The 25,553-nt window shown below is 39.0% G+C and overlaps 1 protein-coding gene across 1 annotated transcript in view; it reads left to right on the top strand.

Moving 5' to 3' along the window:
• ncam1a (neural cell adhesion molecule 1a) overlaps nucleotides 1–18,480 on the top strand; it is a 220,396-nt gene extending 201,916 nt beyond the window's left edge. Inside the window, exons 20-23 of the mRNA XM_041051207.1 lie at nucleotides 11,309–11,516; nucleotides 12,670–12,786; nucleotides 13,431–13,892; nucleotides 18,129–18,480. Coding sequence (XP_040907141.1) covers nucleotides 11,309–11,516; nucleotides 12,670–12,786; nucleotides 13,431–13,892; nucleotides 18,129–18,249 — 908 coding nt within the window. The 3' untranslated portion in view covers nucleotides 18,250–18,480. The remainder of the gene's footprint in view (nucleotides 1–11,308; nucleotides 11,517–12,669; nucleotides 12,787–13,430; nucleotides 13,893–18,128) is intronic.
• The last annotated feature ends 7,073 nt before the right edge of the window (nucleotides 18,481–25,553 follow it).

Below are 25,553 nucleotides of genomic sequence, written 5' to 3'. Positions count from 1 at the left end.
GAAGTCTGTCAAAATAATGGTTTCCTTTTTATTAAGCACAAAAGAGCTGCCGTATTTGTTTAACAAAACTCTTCTTCTTTGGCTTTTTGATCTGTGCTCTTTTGTTAAATGTATATGTAATGTGTGTATCTTTTAGCTGATGAGTTGTTTTTCTAACCTCCTAGAACTGTCATTTATATTCCGGTGGCTTGCAACAGCAAATATGTTTTGAAAGAAACATAATGCCGCTTGGATTACTGTATGAAAAGCATGATGAGGAAACATTTCTAATGAATGTGTCTGCAAAGTTGCAAAAAGTAAATCCTACCATGAAATGCACCTAATTTCTGAACATAATGCTGTTATTTTGTCAGTAATACATGAGTATTCTAAGTTACAATTTTACAAAATTAATTCATCTGAGTAAATACATTTCTATGTGATGCTGCTGCTTTTGTAAAGCAAGTCAGTGGCTGATGCTGCAGCAGCAAACCAATCCAACATCATTACTCTACAGGCTTAGAAGGGAGCTGCTGATTGGAAATTGGAATCATAATTTTTTTTGTCAGTCAATATACCAGGGTTTGGCTCCCGCTCCCGACGACACACATAACAAAAGCTAAAGGCCCTGCTGTCTCCATAATTTCTCCATAAAGGACCTAATGGATGAATTAATGAGGCCTTTGGATTGGCTTTACACATCACTGGCAAGTAAGCATATACTTGCATTTACCTTCCGTTACACCACTGGCCATTATGAACGAGAGATAATAGCTTGACTCATGTGGATGTGTTCTCGCATCCAGGTTGTCATCTATCTTATCCTAAACTCTGCCACTGATCTGCGCCATGACTGATTAAAAACTCCTCTTGTTTATATTAAACATTAGAACAGAGCGGCTGGACTGCAGTGCGTTTGAAATGTCGTCCTTTCTGTTGTCATTCCCCATTACCTTCATTTCTGTGACCTTCCACCCATGCCTGCCATGAACCATGTGTCATTTGCCGTGCTACTAACATGTTGTGACTTCTTTTTACTTTGATCCTCTAACTTAGACTTCCTTTTTTATTCCTCAGTTCAGTCTCTAATAACCTTTCAGACTTGTATTTCTGTATTTCTGACCTATTTTTCAATCTCTCTCCCTCTTTTCCCTCTTTCTCTCCTGCTTCCCTTTTCTCCGTGTCCTCTTCCTGTCTTCATGTGTGATCTTCTTGGGCACCTATGGACCATGACATTGTCATACACACAAATTTCTTTCTCTGTTTGTGCCTTTATTATGTTTTTTCTTTTTTTTTTTCCTATTTTTTTTCTCTTGTCACACCGTATTGCTATGATTATCACTCAAAAAACTGTACGGATATTGATATTTGTGTATTGTTGCTCAATAACCTCAGCTACCCTCGGTTGCCGATGTGTGTCGTACAGTCTGGCAGCTCTTCTGCTGTCCATGCTGACTGTGCACTGGCTCTCATAAACTGATTTTGTTCAAGGAGAAAGAGGATAGCCTGAGCCTTTGAAATCTTTGGGCCCAGACCCCTTTGCTTTCTATGCCTTTTGACCCTTGTGCAGCCACACACAAGATTAAAAAAAAAAAAAAAAAGATGAAGAGTCAAGACATTGGTTTCATGATGTTATTACAGGGTGCTCAGTACTTGCATCATTCTGAAATTTTGAAGATTTAGATTCTGTTAATTTTTTTTTCATCTTTTTTTCATGTTGTAAATGAACAGATACAGAAAGGGAAACTTTTAGAAGGTTTTGTCAGTGTTACAAGTTGGACATGGTTGCTCCAGTGTGAACAAAGTATTGCGGCTTTGTTATAGAAACAGTTAGCACATTCATAATGCCTTAATCTGATCTTAAGAGGGGTGATAGAATAATTACCTTACACTGTTTCATTATGTGTCTACAATGTTCTAACCGGAAATGGCAATTGTAAAGAGACTTTTATTTTGGAATTTATTGCCTATTAAATAGACACATCATTCCACTGTAATGTCACAATTGACATAGAAGCATGAAAACTGCATGAAAGCTGACACAAGGCATGATCCAGTATTCATGAATGTGCTATGCAGCTGCTTTGAAGCTCCCCAGTCAAGCATTATGAATGTGTTAACCAGGTGACGAGTGCAAGTGCTGTGCCTAATTTCTGTTTTTTGGACACAAGCTTGAAAAGTCCTGTTGTACAAAATGAGGAAAGATAACATTTGCAGAGAAATTTAACATTGATGGTCGGGGTATTCATTTTTCAAGACACTTTATTACTTGTTAGCATTACATATTATGCTCACTTTCATATACATTGTTATGTAACCACCTTGTGAGGAGAGGACAGAAGGTTGTGCAGAAAACGAATCATGTTTTGTGACAGTGTACATACTCTTTTCAAACTGATCTTCGAAGAAAAAAAAACAAGAAATCAGCTATTATTTTGACGGTTCATGTTCTCTTTTTACCTGAAAGCAGAGAAATGTCTAAAAACACATAAATGCAACAGCTGTTAAACGCTAAAAATTTCATTTTCAATAATGTGAAATTATTTTATTCTCTGAGACATTTTTGTAAGTACATATCAGTGTATTTCCATGTAACCATTGTAGGGTTGAAATAAATTGTGTTTCTTTTTCTTTCATGAAAGTAATGGCTTTCTGAAGCTTTAGCTATTATACATATTAAGATGTGTGACACAGTGGTGACTTGTACTGACTGTTCATGGCCTGGATTGTGAAACTGATTTTAGCCCCCCCTCCCCGTTTTTTTTTCCTCTGGAGCTTTAACAAAATGTCTGTATTCTGCATTCAGTGTTGCATTACACCACACCACACACGACTGTTAAACCCAGATATTGAAAGATTAGAAGCCTGGCTATAGGCTAACTGAAGAAGATACAGTATGCATTCTGAAGAAAAAAGGAACAAATGGTAAACAGTGTACATTGTATAGTGGCTTTGCAATTATACTTGACTAATCTTTGTGAAAATCTAAATTCTCTTTTCAGTTCTGAGCTAGCAGAACTTCTTGTACTCGATTTTTTTTTTTTTTTTTATGGTTCCTTTTCTAAAATCAAAGCTTGGATTGGAGTTTTCGGTCTATAATCTTAAATTAACATCAACTTTTGGCTACTACAATATAGAAAACTTACTGTGGCAAAGATACAACAATGTTCTCTTTGTTAGCAACCAACAACGTGTTAGCGACGACATCTACTCTTGAGCTCTATTAAAATCTCAAGGAACCTGTAGCTTTTCAATGTTAGTGAAAACAACATTTTAGTATGCAACTAGCTAAACATCAGATGTGCAGCACCAACATGACACTGATGGCTTGCTGAGCAAATTTTAGTTTTAGGCTGCAAACAAGCTTGCATCTAAGCATGAAAATCTGTGTCTTCAGTGTATATAATTTGTATATCTCCTAATTAAAGGACAAAATATGTTGTTTGTAATTGACTTCCAAAGTGACCCATGTTAGTTTTCTGATTGGACACCCCTACAGGCAGGATGACATTGTTTATCAGGGCCTTCCAAAACCTTTACAAACCACTATTTCAGAAAGATCCTTATTAGCATTTTGTGATTCGTCTCCAATTTGGCCAAAATTGGGTTGGTTCAAGGCACAAAAATCACTTGATTAAAATTGCTGTGGTTTGAGTATTTTAAAAAAGCCTAGTAAAAAAAAACTTTACTAAGGCTAGAAACCCTTCATCATCATTGTTAAAAGAATAATTATTTGGCTTAGTTTAAGGAAAGGTCACATTCAAAATCACATACTTTGTTGATCCCCCCCCCTTTGCAGTTTTGTGGCTCTGTTCCAACTTTGCTCCTGACAGATAAGAGGTTTTTGTCTGTGAAATGTAAACACATGTTGTTTTAGGCATCTGATCAATGGCAGTCTTTGTGGAAGTCAAACAGCATCTTTAGAAAATTTTAAAAAGCTCTTATTTAACACTGGTAACCGAGAGCTACAGATCTCAAAACCGGCCATCAGCGTCTGGGTTACTCAAAGTCCTCTATACAGTTTCCATTTGTTCAAACATTTGTTCCACACTCTCCTCTACAGTGCTTTAAAGTGCTGCAGAGTCGTGAGAGGTGAGGGAATGCAATGCATAAATGAAGAGGCTCACATCACCTACAGCCATGATCAACAACAGTTCAATGTGAGAGAATTAATAAAGCATTGATACATTTTCAGTAATCAGACAGATGTGAATGGTGACTGGTTTCTCTGTCTTGATAATGAAAACACGGGGGAGCCTGCATTATGCTGTCCGGTGATAAATATTTTAGGATCTTCTTTCTTTAAAGGCCAAGGACCAAACCTGAAATGGGCTTTTCGGCTACTCTTCGTTCATTTTTGCTACCTGCTCTTTTCTTTATTTCAACTTGGTGTTGAAATACAGAAAACTGGATATCGTTCAGTATTTCACTAAAAGAAGACTTTTTTTTTGTTGTCAGTTGTTTATCAAAGATGTTCTCATGGATTTCTATTTGGAAAACAAACTCATAGGGTCTCATTTGATTGCTTGCTTCGACCTCATACACCTGGAGGCTTCCCTTCCCTAACCCTTGCATGTAGTAAAGGCCTGTTTACCCAGTCAGGAATGAGAAGACAGATGAAGAATTATATTGGCAAAGAGGGAAAAAAATAGCTGTAGATACTCCTTTTTTTCTCCTTTTGATACTTTCCTTTGAGCAGTTTTCATCTCTAAAGCGTGGCCTTCTGGCCTTTCTTATTTTCTGGTCTGGGATCTAAAATGAGACTTGCATTCCTTCAGTTTATTATCTCTGACACCGCCGTTTCATCTCCACTAAGTTCTGTCACAAGGATAATAAGAGTTTTCGACACCCTTGAGGTGTTCTTTGTCACTTGTTGCCCCCCCCCCCCCCGCTGTTCATCAGAGCCTACTGGGTAATGGTAGTGCTGATCAGTTCCTGAGTGTTTTTCATTTTTGCTAATCACGATCTTTGTCTAAATGTGTGCATCAGACTTACTTGCATTGCATATAAACAGAATATTTTCCTTCCCTGAAGCAAACGCTGCAGTCGCCCGCTGCATACAGAGTGCAGGGAGAGCTGCTGTTATTGTTAAGGAATTTGAGAGTCACTCTCTTTGCCAAGCCTAAAACATTTTCTCAGATTGTCAGCTCCATGTGATTAATGAGATGCATATATGGATAGAAGTTAAGATCAAATCAGCAGAGCTGGATAGGAAATGAAACCACAGGTTGCATTTATTCTGTAATCTAGAAATGTTCCTCCACTGTCTCTCATGTCTTTTACCTTTTTGTCATTTCCCACAACTTATTTATTGCAGAGGACTTCATGATTTTTTGTTTTCTTTCGCAATCAGATGAAAATTTCATATTCTAATTCTCACTGAAGAACTTGGTACACAGCTAAGGCATAAAACAATTTAGCAGCATTGTCACTGTATATTAAATTCGTTATACAGTTAAATTTTTTCCTAATGCTTCTCCCCTTCACCCTTCATTCTCTACTTCATCAAAATGAGGTGGCACTTCTTATTTTTCAAGCCAGTATACACATCAGTTTGTAATGTCTGTTGCCACGGTAGTGAATGAAATCTTCATTTAAATGCTTGAAATCCCATCCAGCCACACACACTCCTTCCTGCATGAAGAATTTCCAAAGATCTTAATCAATCAGAGAGGGAGTCAGTTGTCAGCATCACTCTGCTTCCTTGTGCCAAAAAAGAAAACAGCATCCGAAGTCCGTGTATTTTAATGGTGGTGCAGTGCCACACTGTGGCAGAGCTCTGATGGAGGAAACAAACATTGGAATTGCTTAAGGAATAATATCGAGCCAAATGTGGTCAAAGAAAAAGAGTAATGAGATTAATGAATCAAACAGTGAGGGTTGATTTGATTGATATTATATTGCAAGATATGCTATCAACATATATTGGTCTATTTACAATTCTTATTACCAATTTGAAATTGTGATATATTTATTAGTGGCACTATCAAAGATGTTTTCCCCGCTGAAGAGGTTTCATCAGTGTCTTGCTCTTGGCAAGTCCCTGGATTTTGAAACCTGTCAGGGCTGCTCATGTCACAGTAGTCCCTGAGAATCCTTAAAGGTCATTTGGCAGTCATGTGACAGCCATCAAAGATGGAGGATAACACATCCTTATTCTAAGCAGGTTATGAGTATGTAGTGTTTTCAAACTGGAAAAGTGACAAAATGAAGTATGCTCAAAGAAGACAGTATGCATGTACGAAAAAGGGTGTGCTGTTGATGTGCACAGTTTCTTTACCATAATGAAAAGCAGAAAGGAAATGGAGAAGCTACTCATGGCTACATAAGATTAAAACAATTTGCAGGTGGGAGTGAGAATTATTTTGGAAAACCAAAATAATTAATGTCTCTCACTGCATATATTCCATCATTACTCTTAGTATAAGGTACTTTTATATTTTGTATTCTGAGACATACAGTTTCATAGTTTGTACAATTAGTGTAGTGTATAATTGGGGCCCAGCAGGTACTGGTTTAGAGGAACTAATGGTAATGGGTCTTTTAGTGTGGTGATGATGCCGGTGACAGCTATGCAGGGCTGCTGGATATGTTGCAGAAACACAGAGCAGTGTTTTTATAGCATTAGTGTGGTGATGCTGCAGTTCCCAGAGAGGGTTGCTTATGTTTGACATATATGGCCTGTTTTACACTTCTGTTGTAGCTGGAATCAAACCATCTGTCCTCTCTGTCTGGGTAGTAAAGTTTCCTCCACTGTCGATGGGTGAACACTGTTTGCTCCTGTACAATATGTTGTGTCAGACACTTGGGGGTCTTCGGTCTCTGCAGCCAAGAGATCTGATTAATTCTCTCTGCACTTCAGTGCAAAGAGAATGTTCTTTTGATTTTTCAGTATGTGGTCCCTCTGGTGAAAAAAGCATTGCCTCACTGTGTTGCCAGGGTGAGTGTCAAAATGCCTTTAACTCTCTTCTTCTACAGTCTAACGAACACTTTCATTTAGATTTTACCACGTTATTTATGGCTGCGCCAGTACCATGCATCACATCATTTCATAGCCAGTTTCCTTAAATTAATCCTGACAAACTGTATTTGGTAATTTTAGAAAGATGTTGGATTTTATGAGGATTTAAATATATTTCTGTCTTTAAACAATGAAATTGTAAAGTTAAAGCCACCAGTGGATCAGGAGTTTGAGAGTTTAAATATAACGGTCTATATGCATTCTGTTTAAGTTATGCATCCCAATCAGTGTCCACTATTTGGATGCATCTTTCAGTGCTATAATTATATGCAAATTAAGTGCCTCTATAAGGGTTTTTCATCAATGTACTGGTACACAAATGTGGCAGATTGCCTATGCTGGACAGTAACCAGTTATTGATTTCTCAGGAACGTGTGGTTTTTCAGTGAAATTGAGGCTTATCACATGCAGCCTGTTATCAGCAGTCTTCCGGGGAACAGGCGCGGTACTGTACCTGACAAGCCTGCAAAGAGAAATATTTGTGTAGTCCATCCTGACACATAGATTTGTGCTTTCTCTCTCAGTGAGCACTCAGTGAGACCCCACCAGCACCACCACCACCACCACCAGCACCACTGAATACATGCCACATGATTTATTGTACCTGTTAAAATGCAAATGAAGCAATAGGCAGAGGAAAAACAAGTGTCGTCTGCTACACCTTAGTCACCTATAAGTACACAGTGCTGGCACACTCCTGCTATTTTGATCACAGCCATCAAAGAAAATTAAGGATTGCATACTACAGTGCAGCCAGTAACAGGAAGGTGGTGAATTTAAATTAAATGTCTAGGTTGACCATAGGCTGTGCTTTCACGTGAAAATGTATCTGTCATTCAAGTGCAGTAAACACAAACATAACATGTTTTAGGGGCGTGAAAACTAATTTAAAAAGAATCATTATCAGTCGTGACAGAGCCTGTGCCTCAGTGGCTGCGTGCAAGGTTTTAAAGATTTAACAAGTACAGGAGTGCAAATTGTGTGCCATGAAAAGCCAAATGTTTACAGGATTCACTTCAAAGGCCAAGAGAATTGTGGCCATCATTTGCCCTAATTTATGTCAGTCACGTGTTTAATGGTGCATTCAGGCAGTCATCTCGTAAAGTCTGGAAATTTTACATGTCAATGGTAAATATGTCACATAAACTGGACCAATGAAAAAGTAATAGCAGGATGTAAAAAAAAAAAAAAAGCCAGGGTTAAACATTAAGTCACAAAATGGACAGAGAAATGCAAGTATGTCACTTGTAGCTGTTCCTGAACATGCTAATGTTTTTTTTTGTTTGTTTTTTCATTCATTATTACTTATAATCTTTTAAAATGTGCTGAAAAAACTGCAGAACATATTTATCAGTAGCTGTTCGCTGCCCCTCATTCCCTCCCTCAGGTATGTGGGTATAATCAGTTTACAAAAACCTGCAGATGGTCCTCAGACTGTGAAGTGCTCATGTTCTCCTCAGACAGTTTGAGGAGCCCTTGATTCTTTACAGACACTGGCAAGTGATATCCACCATCTTTACCTCCTTATAGTCTCACTAACCTATGTAAGTGAAGCGTGAAGACCCTTCCTGCCTCAATGGATTCTGAAAAGACTATCTGGCATTGTTGGGCTCTGTTAAGTATTATACTTCTATAAAAACAGTTTCAGAAAAAAAAAGTTTAATACAAACAGGCAGTGGCTTGTGATGATTTGACATTGTTGGTTTAATAGGGTGAGATGTGGTGATATTAGACTGTACATAAACACGTGTAACATTATATTGATTTGAAGGCACATTTTAAAGTCAAACCTGCATCTGGCTCCACCTTGATGTTGTCCCTTTATTCCCTTTCACGGGAACAACATCAAAGTTGCCACTTGATACTTGAGCTGCGTTCCACTTGTCAAAGACAGCAGCACCCAGCTGTACACTGTGGGTAAGTTGAGAAAGATTTAGCTTCATGCAGATGTCTTCTGACGCTGGGTAGAAATAGCCACAATACAACCAATCACACTTGTTTTGACTTCCCCTTTAAATAGCAATGGTTGTTTCAGGACAGGACTTGAATAAGAAAAGAAAATGTACTTTGGAAATTAAGAACTTTGTCAGGTGCCAGTATAGTGACACTGACAAAATATACTTGTCAGGGTCACGTGTCAGGCATTGTGAGTCAGTAAGCATTGCAGTACAAATGTTTTTCCTCTTGGAAGTACTGTGGTAAGTAAGCTTGTGTTTTGTGCCCATGAAATGGAAATGTGGCCCCACGCTGAAATGTTTTCAGACAGTTCGATCGATTTCTAAAAGTTGTGATAACCTGACTGAGGTCACCAAAACATTTCATGGATTCTGTTTTGTTTTTGCTGTTGTTGTTGTTTCAGCTAAAATGCTCTCGCATGTTGCATGCAAAGATGGAAATTTGGCTACTATTTATTAGTCTGGGTTTTATAAAAATCTCATCAAAGGCTAGATTGAACAATGGCAGCTAAGAAAGCCGTTTGTGAAATTAAAAAAAAACAAAACTGCAAAGCCTGAACTACCTTGGACCTCCAAATCCTCTTCATTCCATCCTGTCTATAAACTGCATGTGAATTTTTTTATGTAAAATAATCTTTGTGAGAAAATAACCTGCATTTGCACTTTGCCCTCAAATTAGAATTATAAACGTGATGACTGCTTGCATATATTGAGATAAACAGCTGCTCACATAACCCAGTTTCACCTTTGATTTTTGGAGGCAGCTAAAAAAACAAATTGAAAGGGAACTAAGGAAAAATCATAAAATCTGTTAGTTTGGTAGATTTGTTTAGTAAAGGGCTGAATTATGAATCACGTGACTTATATTAACTTCACAGAAAACGTCTGTTATGACTGTTGTTTTCCTGTGGTATATTTCCAGTGATCTGTCTCTGAAAATCTTGGGTAAGAACATGAATGTTTGCAAGACCTTCTCTCTTAACGTAAAGCAACATTTCCCAATAATCGAGTTTGTTAAAATTGACCATGTGGCTTGATATTTAAAAAATACATCAATAGCATTTTTTTTAAAATTCTGATACAAATGTTGATAATGGTGTTTAATCTATGGATTATTATATGTGTTATTTACACTGTATGCTTCCATGTTTATCCATGTTAGACCAGTGAACCTGAAAAACCCCGGGCAAGTTGAGAAATCTTGCCCAAGTTTTTCATGTGAAAGTCTTCCAGTGATTTTTTTTTTTTTTTTTCGATTAGAGTTTCCAACTTTTTTGAGGTCACTATAATCCAGCAAGGATCGAATCACTTTTCATTTTCAAAAAAACTGATGAAAATTAATATCCAAACTGCATCAGTCATCTTAGCTGCGCCATAAGAAATAGTTTTAAACAGTGGACTATATCAATATGGTTTGGGGCAATATTTGCAGACAATGTGTCCTAACCACCCTGTCTCCTAGAAATTACTTTTATAGTCTACTAATTTGCAACAGCCAACCCCAGCCACAAATCCCATGGAGTACAATAATATGGCACTTTTCTCCCATTGAACACAATCCTGGCAGCAATTATGTTTCCTGAAAACACAACTGGTTTATAACCATAATTTCCAGGAGACAATGACTTTGACTAATGACTTTGGTGATCCCCTGGCTTTTCCCCTACTGCAACAACTTCTGGATGGATTGCCATGTAATTTGGTACAGACATTCATAGCCATATTTTTCATATGAGAAATGTTAATAGTCAAGTCATGAATGTTTCAGAACTTGTCACAAGCCTGCTGGGGAAGGGCCACGTGAGCCCTGTGACAAACAAAAGGGTTAGCAACAGAGATTTAAAGTACCAAAATGTAATATATTATCTGATTTGTATGACGTATACCATCACCCACCTCTTGTTTAAGAAACTTGCATAGAACCATAGATGTTTTATAGTTTGTCTTCACGTACTGATTTAGATGTGTGTTTTTAAGTGATTGTGTGTGAAATTGAACAGCTCAAGTGTGTCGGCCATGATGACTTTAAATATCAAGTTACCATAATGAAAGCGGAGATGAGAGTTTTGTTGTCTTTCGGCATATTCATTTCCTTGTGGCTCTGACATGGTCTACGTCCAGATTTTCTTGGAAAAAGGACGACACACTTGAAGTCTTGACAACTGCAAACCTGAAGCGTTTTATTTAAAGCTTGACTGCATTCCTCATCATCTCTCTCCCTCTCTCTTTCTAACTTTCTTTCTATCCCCTTTCCTTCATGTTAAACCCTTTTCTCTCTCCTAACTCCTCTTCTCCCCCTCTCTTTCCTGCCTGTTTTGCTTGCGTATCCCCTTTCCCTGTCCTTGCCCTTCAGACTCCATGGACGGTGTCTCAGGCCTCGGCACTGGAGCCATCGTAGGCATCCTCATTGTTGTCTTCTTCCTGCTGCTGGTGGGCGTGGACGTCACCTGCTACTTCCTCAACAAGTGTGGACTCCTCATGTGCATTGCTGTTAACTTCTGCGGGAAGGCCGGCCCTGGTGCCAAGAGCAAGGACATTGAGGAGGGCAAGGCAGCATTCACGTAAGTGAACATCATTGTCCCTTAACTTACTAGGCTAAACACATCCTGGAACAGTTGCTACTGATCTTCTGTTTTTCACTGTGCATTTGGGGCAAACAAGCATCTTTCTCAAAATGGAAGCAAGTAAAAGGTTATTTATTAATCAAGTTTCCCTTCACAACTTCCAGTGCTCAGATAATTTTGATACTTCTGTGATACAGAAATATTTATGTCAAGCTACAGCTCAACTGCAGCTGCTTTCATTTAGACTTCCTGCCTTTTCCAGATGAGACTAATTATCTGGTTGTAGCTGTACCGTACAGGGATGCTTAGACCACGTTTTGATCACTTAAATTCAACTACTGAAGTTGCACAAGTGTTAAAACGTACTTTTTTGACTTTTGATTGACAATAGAGCATTACATTTAAAGTGCATAGCAAGTGTTAACAGTAAAATACAATGTACTGTATTTAAGATTAACCTTGTAAATATTTAATTGTGTCGAAATGCAGTTATTGCATGCTAGCCTGTGTTTGATCAAAAGTTCTGCGCAGTATATTGAACTGTCTGTCATCACACCGGCTATGAACTTCAGAACACAGCACAACAAATAAATATTTCACCCAAACAGCTCACATGAAACAGATTTATTGAGAGGGAATCATGATATATACAGAGCTGATATCTTACCTTAGATCTAAACATGTCACCCCCAGCAAGCAAAGGCTTTAAAGCCGAGCTCAATCAGAGCAGTGTGATGATAACAGACAAGCCCCCGGGGGAAACCTACAATCAGAGCCTGTAGGTGGATGCAGGTGCGGGATGTTCTGATGTTGGAATGGGAGGATGAGAGAGTGAGTTTGACAGCTTAAACGAGTTTACCAGTGTGTATTCATGTTTCAATGTCCCATTAACTACAAATCGTATTTGTTTTACATCGCTACTGATCACCAGAATATTTTTTTAAACAGATTTTCCGTCACATGGTTTGGGTGGTACAAAGGTAAATTGTGTCACTGTGTGTTTCTGTGTGAGAGATAACACAAGCTGCCTGTCTGACCTAACGTGTCTCTGCGCTCTGCTGTGATCTGTCCCCATTTGATCCAATTAAAAGCAGCAAAAAAAAAAGTTAGCGTGTTAGCTTGCTAACTGTCTGTTGCCATCTCACAACAGGAAAGATGAGTCTAAGGAGCCAATTGTTGAGGTGAGAGCGGAGGAGGAACACATCCCAAACCAAGAAGGAGGGGGTCCCACTGAGCCCAATGAGACCACGCCTTTGACAGAACCTGAGTGAGTAGGCTAAGGAACAGCACCACTTAGACTTAGGCCTAGCTGCAAAGTATCTTGATAAGGAGATGAATCAAATTATTGGATTATTTTACTATAAACACACTGTACGCCAGGTCAAACCACACTGAACTGAGTATGCTGTACAATACAAGACAATTAGTCACAGCTTAATACCAGGTCAGCATTCAGTAAGCCCCAGCCCCATCAGTCAAACTCAACAGTATTTTGGGAAAAGGTTCAAGTGGCATCCCTGGCTCAGGTCATCCCTCGTACGGACCATTTAAAGATTAAGTTTTGCTTCTCCTTGGTTCTTGCTTTATTGTGAAAAGCACAGTAGCATCCTAATCCTGAAACTCCTACATTCCTTCTATAGTTTATTGATGTATTATTTTTTGTTTACCCCTCCACAAATATTTTGTTGCTAACATTTTGATTGTGTAGATTTTACTTTTTCACTGCAGCATAGTAGCACTCACTCTGCCTTGTTTATGCCCTGACCTGCACCCTCCCTCTACCCCTTTATTTCTCTCGTCCTTTTTATTTCTTTCCCTCACTTTTCCGGTGGCTCTGTGTTTCCACTCCTGTGTCCACTCCCCATCCCTCCCTCTCCTCTCTTGTTTGTCCTGCTCCTCCTCACCAAACAGGCCTGCTGCCGCAGACACCACCTCCACGGTGGTAAACTTGCTCCCCTCCACTGCCACTAACTCAGTTACTGAGAGCTTTAGCACGGCGCACAGCAGTCCTGCTAGCGAGAGCACCACGCTAACCACCAGCGCCTCCAGCCCAACCAAAGTGGCCCCTGCCAAGTCCTCCCCCCAAAACAGCCCTGTTGCCCAGTCCAGTTCGCTTAAATCTAACACCCAGCCTGATGTTGGGCCCCTGGTCGACCTGAGTGACACACCTAAAGTTCCCACCTCATCCAACCCAGAACCCCCTGTCTCAGAGCCAGTCAGCCCACCCTCTGCTAATGCCGATGGCCCACAGAGCCAGTGTGACCCAGTCAAAGCCCCTGAGAGCACCCAGAATAAGGAGTTACAAGTAGACGGCCCGACCAAGGATGCCCCCAATGCCCTGTGCACAGACTCGACCACACCAGCTCAAAATGAGTATGAACACTTCAATTTCCACATTCCTCTACTTGTCACCTATATTCTGGTAGCATCCAAATAGACCATAAGTCTGCCATTTGTAAAGTAAAAATTCACCCTAAAATGCAAATGCTGTGGTTTTAATGTCAGATCAGTTACCATTGTTTCTAAGCTCAGTTAAATTTCATAATTCGTAATTTTTCTGTTTGCAATATAAAGTTTGATAAACATAAGTAGTAACACGCAGCAAACATAACAAGCAGTCAAAGGACAAAATGTGCAGCTAAATGACAGACACAGATGAATTAAATGACCTTGCTTTCATTTTATACAAGTACTGAAAAGCATACCTGAACACAAAAACAGAGGCTAAAAGCCTCAAACAGTAATGTGTCTGAAATGAAAACATTTTCATATTCATTTTATTGTGAATGACCTCAAGTGAACAAACAAAAGTTAGGTTAAAAATGATAGCAAAATGTGTCAGTCCCTTAAACTTTCATCAGTGCTTCAAAGCGCTGCTGCCTTTCAGTAGATTTTGACAATGTTCCCTGATCACCCACTGAAAATATGTTTGGCTTTGGGCTTGGCACCACTGTTCAATAAATATATATTGTAGGAAAAGATCCAGAGGCAGAGATAGCAGTGTCTCTGCCAACAGTAGCCTCATTATACCTGAATGAATGCAGCCAGAAATCTAGTTGCAGTTTGAAAAGGGAGCACAGCTGTGATTGTAGACATGCCTCGGTTTTCAAAAGCTCTGTGGCCATCCAGTGGTGTGTTCCACCTTTTACTGACGAGGTTAAAGATGACATTCTGGAAAATATAAACTGTGAGCAGAAACAAATGAGGCTAATTAAGTGAAAGTGGGGGACACAAAACAAAGTTATTTGCGACACTTGATCTCTGAATGCTTCATGTAATGTACTGGACATTACAGGTCGATGATCATTGCAGGGACATTTAAGGGTGAAATTTTCCTTTAAGAATGCCGGGTGCCGGCCATGCAGGTAAATGGCACAGAAAAATGATCTGCTGGGATGCCACCAGTGCATGCCTGCCGTCAGTCAACCACCACCTCCATCCTCTGCCTGTTCGTTTGCTACCATACAGCTTCTTCATATTTCACCCAAGTCATCTCTGTGATTAACCGGTTTCTGCATCATTATGGGAAACATGCAGCTGAATGATTCACATTCCAGTTCATCCAGCAATATGTACATGAGTATTAGCGGTACCTGCACATCAACATTAGTATGTTGGAAACATTTTAAAGGATAAATCCAGTTTATTGAAATCTGGCTCCTGTTTGCAAACTTATGGCCATCATTGGTACCAATAAGATGCACTCAAAGTTAAATGCTAAGATCAGGGAACATAAAGACGCCGCTAAAATAAAAAGTTAAACACAGCAAGGAAAATAAGCAGTCAGATGATCAGACAGTTTTTTTTTTTACCCTACAAGTAAACAAAATCTGTAGGTTAAGAAATAAAAAGTCCAGCTGCACACCAGAAGTGAGAAGTTCTTGTTCCCTCTGTGAAGGAGTAGAGACATACTGTAGCGTTTTGTGGAGAACTCTGAAGAATACAGTACATCTCTGTTGTGCAGGGGTGAATGATCGTGTTCAAGTAAATTAAATACTTGTCACAGAGTGACTTCCAGCAGTTGTTGTTCTGTGTCCTTTTCATTTTGATAAAGGATGATAGATGTTGAAGACAAAAAAAAAAAAAAACAATTTCAGAAACTCTCTCAGACACCTCTGTTTTCTGTTTTAATTCCTGTTTTATTTCAGTGGCGCTATGAAGGGTTATTATTTAGAGTTTTGCCCCCAGGAGTTTGCAGATGTTTCTGATTCCTGACAGCCTGTGAGGATAATGAGAAAGCTATGGCAGAAGATGAATTACAGAGGCTTACTGACAATCACTCCTCTCCCTCTCTCTCTCTCCTTCATCTCATACTTTTCTCACTCTGATGGCCAGAAGAAGATGTCAGTGATGAAGTATGGGGAGTTGAGAGCTAGTTGGAAGCAGGGCTCTTGTCAGCTCAACATCACCTTGATATAACCAAACTTGTCAGAGGAGGGATTTTTCTTCATAACTCCTTGACAGGACTAAAGCACAGCTCTCCCACAGATCTATGCGGTGATCCTTCTTCAGCATCCCAACACTGAAATGTCTTGTCATGCTTCTTGTGGATTTATTGGATTTCTGAGTGGCGTACTCCTCCCCAGGCCTGTTTTCCTCTCTTGAGTAGAACTATCTTTGCAGACCATTTCCGCAGACTACAGACCCATACATATCACATATGTAAATGTGCTTCATGATGCTGCTACACAGCACATGCAACTCTGAATTGATCTAAGATCATTTTTATATGTTTCAATGAAACAGTAGCCTGGATAGTTCTATAAAAAGTTGAAAGTAAAAGTACAGTGGTTAAAACTATAATGAACTTCCATAGCGATGTAGTGCTCATTGACTTGAGAGTACATAGTTATAGATAGTCCAGCATGAAAGAGTTTTGCCATTTAAAGGTCAGACACTTCAGCAAGTAGGTTGCAGAGGAGAGCGTTGAATATGGATTCTCTCAGACTCTGTATGACCTATGTAAATGTGGGGTGTTATCACTTGTTGACTGAACCAGTCCATTATGCTGTGATACTGCTGTCTTTGTAAACCTAATCTCATAGATTCAGACTGAATTTAGAATGAGAGTGAAATGTGTTGAGAACATTTAAAGGTAAACTGCCTGTGACAAAAATCGCAGTGAAGTCAGCCCCCACACCGGCAGATTAGAGTCTGACAAAACAGCACAAGGTCGGTACAAAGAGGAACATCAGCTTTGTGGAATCATTTTAACTAAACTTGTCCAGGACATATCAAGTGTAGATTAACCTTGACATAGCTATAGCATAGACATGTCAACTGTTATCAAGGTGTCTGATTAGCTGGATTTGAGGGGGGCTTGTGTCTTCATCATGTGCTGTCAGAATTGTTGCCTGTATTGTACAACAGATAAGTTTAAGGCATTTAAATTGAGGAAGTTGCAACATTTTCTGAGAGCAGTTAACTTCTGGTCATGTATAATAAATGAGAGCTATTCGGATTTTGGTTGGTTAACAACAGAATAAATACAAAAGTCTGCGCCACTGTCGATTCAAAAGATCCCAACAACATCACCCCCTGGGTTTTTCAGGCCCAAATTTCCACCTGTACATTGGAAAAATCTAAATTTGCAGAATATCGTTAAGTTTTCCGGGTGCGTTCATGTGCCCCAGAGGATGAGCCCTTTCTATTTCGGCCCAACATCGCCATCAGGCACAAGTGTCAACTTTGTACACATGCAAATGTGACATGAAATTTGCTGACAACTTTTATGCTCCCAAGGGGATGGACCCATTTGTTTTCAAAAAGCATGTGGCCGTCCCTCAAAGATCAAAGTTTCCACAGATCAGATGTAGTCTGAAAACATTCTTAGGCAGTCTGTTTCACTTTAAAGGCTGCCAGGCCTGGATGTATTTATGGATCCTGTATATAGGACAGTCCCTGACCTAACTCAGCTAAGCCCACAGAGAGCGAATATGTGTGTCAGCAGGATTGAGGAATGTATTGATTAAAATTGCTTTTTGAGAGTTGACACAGAGGAAGAGATGAGTGTATGTGACACAGCAGCGAAGTGCAACGTATTGCACCACATTTTCCGAATGGAATCCCCAGCAGCATTACAACAACAAATGTTTCCAACAGGGTTACATATGCTAACAACAGAAAACGTTAGACTTAAGTGAAGTATGGCTTTAAAGTCTTTTTCCATTGTGTCCTGGCTCAGTCCAGACGGTGTGTAATCCTCTTGTGCATTGTAGTTTGTGTTGTAGGTTATGCCTCAGTCTTTCATTCCTTCATGCATTGTGCCTACTGTACTGGCCCTGTCTCATTCCACATCGGCATTCATTGTTCCTTGAAAATAGCTGTGACATCCATGTACTCTTATTTGATGTCTGGCTAGGATAGCGAGCTTGATCCCATTATGTGTGAAATGCATTCAGTTCCAGGAGGGAAAACAAATTCCCTCAAAGCATCTTGCATGTTTTCCCCAGATTTTTTTTTCCATCTTTCTTTGAAAAATGACACAAAAGGCAGCTCAGAGCAGACAGTTTAGCTGTGGGAGAGAGACTTAGTGAATTGTTGTTAACAGAATCTCCTCTCTTTTTGTCTCTTTTTGGTTCTCTCTTGCCTCTGTGTTTGTCCCCATAGTGGTAAGACTGTGAAGGATGGTAACACTAAAGGAGAGACAGAAGTGAAGAACGCCACAGCCGAGGTGAAGACAGTTCCCAACGAGGCTCCCCAGATGAACGGCAACGAAAGTAAAGCGTAATTTCCTCGACCAAGAGCACCAGCAAGAAAAGGGTGGTTGGGGTTGGGGGGGGTGGTGGTAGGGTGTAGGTTTTTAAGGTTAATCGATGGGGGTCACAGTCACTGAAACCTCAAAGCAATGTCACACACCACCCCAATGCATAAGAAAAAAAAACAACAAAATCAACAGAAAAGCTAAAAAAAAAAAAAGAAAAAGAAATCATGGGTCTCTTTCTACAGTGTCTTCTGACCAGGAAAATGTAAAGACCTCATGCACATGCCTTAGTTCCTTTTACGTCAATTTCTATTTGTTTAATTCTCACAGAAAAAAAAAGCTAAATTCATGCTTGTAGTTCACCCTTTCTTGTATGTAATATTAAATTCATAAACTGTTAAATACAGAAATTGAAACTATTTTCCTCTAGATAACCATGGTTGGACTGTAGCTTTACTTCACAGATTACTGCCTTCATCATGTACACACATGTAAGACTGGTACATTACCAATAATACTATTCTTTATGCAGTATGGTCAACATCGTGGTAATGGATTATGGGTCTTTTTTTTTTCCTTTGTTGATATTTTGCTGTGTTTAAATAATGTGCAGACGTTACTGCCTATTTAGCTTTTTTAATGTGTTATTTCCAGGGCTAGACATTAGAACATTAGCATGCCTGTTTTTGCAAAGTTACTGTATTTCTGTACACGTTGCTGTCATTTGGTTCCTCTTTAGATGTTTTTTTTATTGTTTTGTTTTGTTTTCTTAAATGTTGTCTCCATATGGTTCTGGTCCTGAAATCATGTAGCCTAAACTATGAGAAACGGAAGAAGACACCGGAGAAAGATTTATCATGCTGTCTGGGTTAATGGATTCCAACCCTGTCTCCTTACAAATTATGTTTATATACTTTTGCCTAATATGTTTTGGAAGACATAATTGCTTCATGGATTATGATCACAGGAAATGTTTTTTTTCCAGTCCACAAAGTGCTATGTTCTTGTGCTGCACAGGATTTGAAGGGACATGGGTGTATGCTGCACAGGACTTTGACGTGGATAATGCAGCTTGTGACCTGTGTGTTGTCTGGTTTATCCTGCTAAAGTAGCTTGGTTAAGGTTAGAGAAAGATCATGGTTCAGGTTGAATATAAAGTAAACACAAGCACAAATAAAATACACTGTTGGTATTCATGTCGCAGATATGTTCAGGATTTTCTAACTTCAATATAAATGTTTCCCTATTATGTTGAGAAAGATTGTGATCTAATGACATTAGGATTCCTTCAAAATGTATTTGCTGTTGAAAATGAGCTGTGTATGAATGTAATTTTTAGGAGACAGGGTTGGGTTGGGTTTAGGATAAGGAAATGGTCACATTTGATTACAGTACAGCTGTGTTCCTTCTCAGGGGCCACATCCCTCAAAGTCCACTTTTATCACGTAAATGGTGCAGGATGTAAATAATGGAAGCCAGGCTTAAATTTAGCTGTTTCTTCTTGGTGGTAGCTATGTAGTCAAAGTTAATTAAATTATATAAATAGATTTGCCAGTTATATCTTACACTGTTTGCCAGTTTTCAGAAATGAAACGCCAGAGCTGTGCCTGAGCTATGAGCCACCCTGGGCTGTTCAAGGGAAACTTCCTGTAAGTTTTGACCTTCGGAGCTGACGAGAAACACCCATTAGTTTAGTAACTTGGGGTGAGAATTAAAAATGATGCTATGGTGAATCCTCTGTAGACTGTCTCATCTCGTCTCAGCCCGCTAACTTCCAGTGCCATCCCTTGTGAACCACACGCTTTGAGGGAGGTGGCGCCTGTAGTGGGACACAGCTTATGTGTGTGTTGTTAATATTGCCATTTTCTTTAGTTTTCTTTAGGTTAATGTGAGAACACGTTATCTCCTTCTCTCTCACACCCATGCTCCTCACCTTTTCCAGAGGTTTCCTTTAAGCGTTTTGGACCAGTTCTTTACCTGACAGGTTTGGGCTTAACAGTGACTTGAAAAGGCCACGTGTTCTATCAAAGCAATTTCAATCATCAGGTTTGGACTGAGAAGTAGATGTGTTTGTTGGAAAAAAAAATAGCATTGCTTTTAGCCTTTGCAGGTTTGTTGGTCAAACTAGCTGAATTCTTGACACACCCATTTCTACTGCCTACAATTGGTCTTGAATATCACATTCGGTTTGTTGCCATGGGATTGACCATCTCTACTCCTTTGTCTGATCCGTAAGCTTTGTATCCCTCTTTGTGCTAACCTCTAATGTTCACTGCTTCAAAATGAATGGTCTGAAGGCTCAGCTTTCTGAGATTTCTATACCTCTGAGTGACCAAACATCTGATCCCGTCAGCCATCATTTTCTCACTTTCACCACAGCTGTTGTCAGTGTGAGTTTGTGTCACCGCTGCTGCCACCATCTTGCAGTTAGGTCTTTAATTAGTTTGCGCCTGCAGTGATGTGACATGTACTATAGGTTTTGTACAGTTTGCCACGTTATTTTAAACTCACTTTTTCACTGAATTCTTAGCACAAAGTCCACTTACTGTTGGACTTGAGGTCTTGTCTTTACCTGCTACAACTGGCCAGATATTGAAGACTCTCTAAAAACAGGAAAATCAGATTTGCTAAGTTAAAGAAATAATGCAAAGAAAGCCACAAAAAGAATACACCCCTTTGTACGTAGGGCTCAACATTAGTTTGGAGTTTTGATGAGTTTGATTTCAGTTATGTTACTTTAAATGACTAGACTTATTTTATTTGGGCAGTTTGTTTACTAAGACTGAATCTATGATCAGTCTCTGTGTCTCCAATATATATTTCTGTTTATTATGTATGTTAAATACCTGCAGACAGCTGGCATTATGCTAAACATAAGTGTGAAGCAGCTGAGGTCTTTTGTGTATCCAGTTTCATAAAATCATCATCATTTTATTGGTTAAATAATAAGAAAACTACAATAACCACGAAGGCAGGCAGGAAACTGAGCACGCGACTCTCGTGTACCAGCATCTTTCTTCAGCTTTCTCCCACTTTCACCAGCACCAGACTATCAGACTGTTTTTGTACTTTCAGTTTATAATGGAGGTCATTAATGATAATGCTTGCGGTTTGGATAATGCCATTTGCCTGTGGTTATTTAGCATAATACATGCCAATATTTTAGTGTGTATACTGGACAAAAAATACCTAAACAGAGGTGACTTTGTTACCAAATCTCATTAGGTATTTGTCGAGGTAACCCCTTGTGTTAACCTACTTAAAATAGCCAAGTTCTTTAAAACAAAATTCCCAAACTATTAAAGGTCATAAGGATTCCTGTGTAAAAATGTGCTGAGTAGCATAACTCAGAAGTTTGGCTTAAATGGAAAGATAAATACTGGGTCAGTGTCTCTAAGTGAATGTACACACTCAAGCCATTAAGCATAGACTTTCAGTGGCTCTTTTTTCAACAAAACAAAACTGAATGAAGATTAAATTTGGCCTCTTTTAACTTGGGAGGAAACTGGTCTGTGGTGTTTAAAGGTCTCTTCATGCATAGAAAGGATTTCAGAATGTTTTTCTCAAGCCATAGTACCCTGCTGTGGATTTGGAAGATAAAAAAGAATAAGTCTGACCAATTTCTTTATTCTTTTCTTTTTTTTGTACAGTGTTCCTCCTACTTTAGACTGCAAGCTAGTACACTGTGAATGTGTGAATCCATTGTGTCCTTTGTCATAGAGTTGAGCAAATAGTATGTAGCTGATAGCTTATAGTATGCGACAGAATTCCCAGCTCCAACGTACAGAAATCTGACAGCAGCCAACTGGAAAGACACAGTGCCTTTGAATAAGAAATGGTGGCATACATTCCATTCTCCTCAGTGTCTGCCCATTAAAAGTTTCACATCCCCATCTTTCTGCTGATGTGCTTTTTCATTTACTATATTTCACAGTTGTAAATTAAATAATGCTTTGTTTAAATTGTCTTGTATATTCTGAACGGCCGCATAAATGTGTTTCGGTATATGATGGGTTCTTTACACTGTCCCCTGTTACAGGATCATTCTGGTTCACCACAGCTTGGATCTTATATACACAGGTTTGGCCAACATTTCAGTCTTTATGATGAACATGGTACTCACCAAGTCAATTGCGGAAATCTGGGGATGCATAAATGCATTTTCCTAAAAAGGAAAACAAAAACACTCAATCTGAAAGACCCCGGCCAAAATCAACATTACCTATATTTCCAGTGCACTCGCTTTCAGTTTCCAAATAAGTCACCTAGATAACCTGATTAAGCTGTGTGCTTGTTCACCACCTCTCTGACTGCTTCTGTTTCTTGTCAGATCAGACTTTGTTGCAGTGATGTCGCCATGTTCCCAGATCTTGCCGGTTGACTTGGTGCGCACGATGCCATCGTAAGTAATAGAAATGATTACCAAAACGACACAAATGATTCTCAAGTTGTAAAAAAAACTGGACTCATAAGAAAATATTTAGACATTCAGGCTCATCATCCTAGAAAATGACCATCACATGAGAACAACATCTAGCAAACCATCACATCAAAGTACAAGACACAGAGACACCTTGCTCAGGTCCCATATTCTCTAAAATACCTGAAATTGTTGCATTTGTCAGATGCAAGCATGCAAAATATATTAGACATGGATATAATTATCATCATTTTTGATATGGAAAAAAATTACTAAAGCTTCATGTATTGTATTGATCTGAAGTGTTGTGAAACTTGTCCTGTTTCCCAAAAATTTTATGTTTGCTTCAGAAGAAAACTGTTTTTGCCTCATAAAGCTCTGAAATGTAATAAAACAGTGAGGGGTGTCATAAGCAAATTTTACTGTTTCTGCTGAAATATAGTGTGAAAATGTACAAAAAGTAACGTGAGTTTTATTTATTTATTTATTTATTTTGTCCAAAAAAAAAAAAAAAAAAAAAAGAAAGAAAAGAAATGCACAGTTGTGTAAGTTTACATGAAAACTTTTTCTACTCATGTCACAGCTCCTGAAATCCGTTTGTGGAGGATATCGAGTGAACCAGTCCCCCTTGTTCAGATACCTCAGAAAATCAAGAATGACACAGAGGCAGCCTTGTGTTTTTCTGTTTGAGGCAGGCACTTGATTCAACCCAAATAAAGAAATCTAGCAGAATTTTTCATCTTGTTCAGCATATGTGAGGAGGAGATACAGCAGTACAGATTTTTTAGGGGTTGAAAGAGAGAAAAATAAAACATTCTGCCTAGGTGCTCTGTCTCACAGTAACAATCACCAACACGTAACTTTATGACACCCGGCTACTTCATATTCAGTCAGACAGGAGAATTGCTCCTCCATTGCCTGTCGCTGTTATTGATCCAGAGCTCCCTGCTCCTACGCTCTTCTCTCTGTAAACAACAGCGCTCATACTGTAGGTCAAACATTGGTAGGCTACCACTCCTCTGTCTGTCTGTCTGTCTGTCTGAAATCTAAAACAATGACAACTTTCAGTAGATTCCTGTTCTTTTATTCTGAAAATCATCAAATTCCAAAACCACTTATTTATGACACTAAATACAACATTTCAGCTCAGCATTCAATATCAGCACAGAATCTATGACATAAGAGAAGAATCTGAATACAATTTCATTTCATCTATTAAACTCTCAGAAAAAAAGTGAGACATGCAACTACAGTTCTGGAGAATCTGATCTGACTGTGGAGTTGTGTAACATTGTACTGTCATGTCATTGTTCTTCAGTGTTACATGTAGACATCATAAAAATGAGTAAATAGGAGCTACATACATACATAAATACACTAGGATTTACCAACACGTTTAACTGACGACGCAAGAAGCCTATATTATGCAGTTCTGTGTATTGACCACTAGAGAGCAGCATGTTCCCAGTCAAGAGACAGACTCAGCCTGATCCACAATAAGAGCCAACACCATGTAACAGCTAAATCACAGCACTCACATCTTTTATCAAAGCAAAATGACTAAAATGTCTTTAATGATTTAAGCCATTTATATGAAACTCATTCTAATTTTATTTAATTATGTTTTAAGTGATCCAGTTCAGAGAATGTACTAAAAACTAGAGCATCGTCTTCCCACATTAAACGTATACAATCACATCCATCCGTCACTGTGATGCACTGAAGTTAGTGGAACTTGTGTTTGTGTTTAATTCGAGGTTTACAAAGACCTTATGAAAAGTTTTTATCAAGCTTAGGTAATCTCTGAGTTGTCCAAAAGGTGGCAGACTAACTCAGTTAAACAGGAATGTCCAAATGTTCTATGGTGGAAAAGTAGTCAAAGGTTAGTGAAAGTGACTTTAAATTAGGAATATAAGGTTATACACACACTTTGCAAACCACACATATCTGAATGTGGTTTTATAAACATTTCAGTCAGTCACAGAAAAAAAAAATCAATGTATACAACCCCAAAAAAATGCATAGGACACCTAGACAGCACCATGAAGCGTCACTTTGGATCTGCTCTGCATTTTTATCCAAATGCCTGATAACACTGGATCATGATTCATTCTGTGAGCCGTGACACAGAGCTGGTGGATTTCAGTTTAAAAATTGTAAAGAGAACCATAATATTTCAAAGCTAACGAAAAGCCTACATAATTTCTGCAAATTCCTCAACTCTGTCCTTCATCTGAAAGGAATAATTCCACAGCAACAAATACCTTTTACTATTGATCTTCAAGTATGTTTAACTGGTAAAACCTCTGTACATGTGCTGCCTTTTAGAGACTTTAACTTGTAATGGAGAACTTTTACACTGTTTTACTGGTATTTTCACTCAAGTAGAGAAAACAAAAACTTCTCCCAACAACAAACAAAGGCACAGCATAGATTTATGTGCCTGCACACCAATGAATCATGAGAGTAATCAGATTCAACTATTTATATGGTTCAAGAGTCATATAAATGATCTGACTTGGTGCCTGCTTGACGTTTAAATTGCCATTTAAATGTCCTCAGCGCTTCCCGTCATTCCTCTTCCCCTCTGCTGCAGACTTCGTTTCATTGCTCCACCACTCTAACCCCCAACTTTCCACACACCAGATTAGGGTCCTTTTCGAAGCAGCCATCCCTCCCCCATGCTATAACAATGGTCCAGTGTGGTTGTCTGTGGCCTGGGATTGATCCTACACACAGATAGCTAAAGGCACAAAGCCCGGCCTCATGGCTCTTACCTGTCTGAACACATGTTTACTTCTGCAGTTACACACACACACACAGCTGGATTGAAACCTTGTGTTAAGCTGTTTGGTACACACCTCTCCTGTTTAAAGGAGGTATTACTCAATGTATAGTCATGAGTTAATTA

This window comes from Toxotes jaculatrix, chromosome 12 (genome assembly GCF_017976425.1).
Source record: "Toxotes jaculatrix isolate fToxJac2 chromosome 12, fToxJac2.pri, whole genome shotgun sequence".
NCBI lineage: Eukaryota > Metazoa > Chordata > Actinopteri > Toxotidae > Toxotes > Toxotes jaculatrix.
Note: the sequence above shows the minus strand (reverse complement) of the source record. Positions and strands in the feature narration are given on the sequence as shown.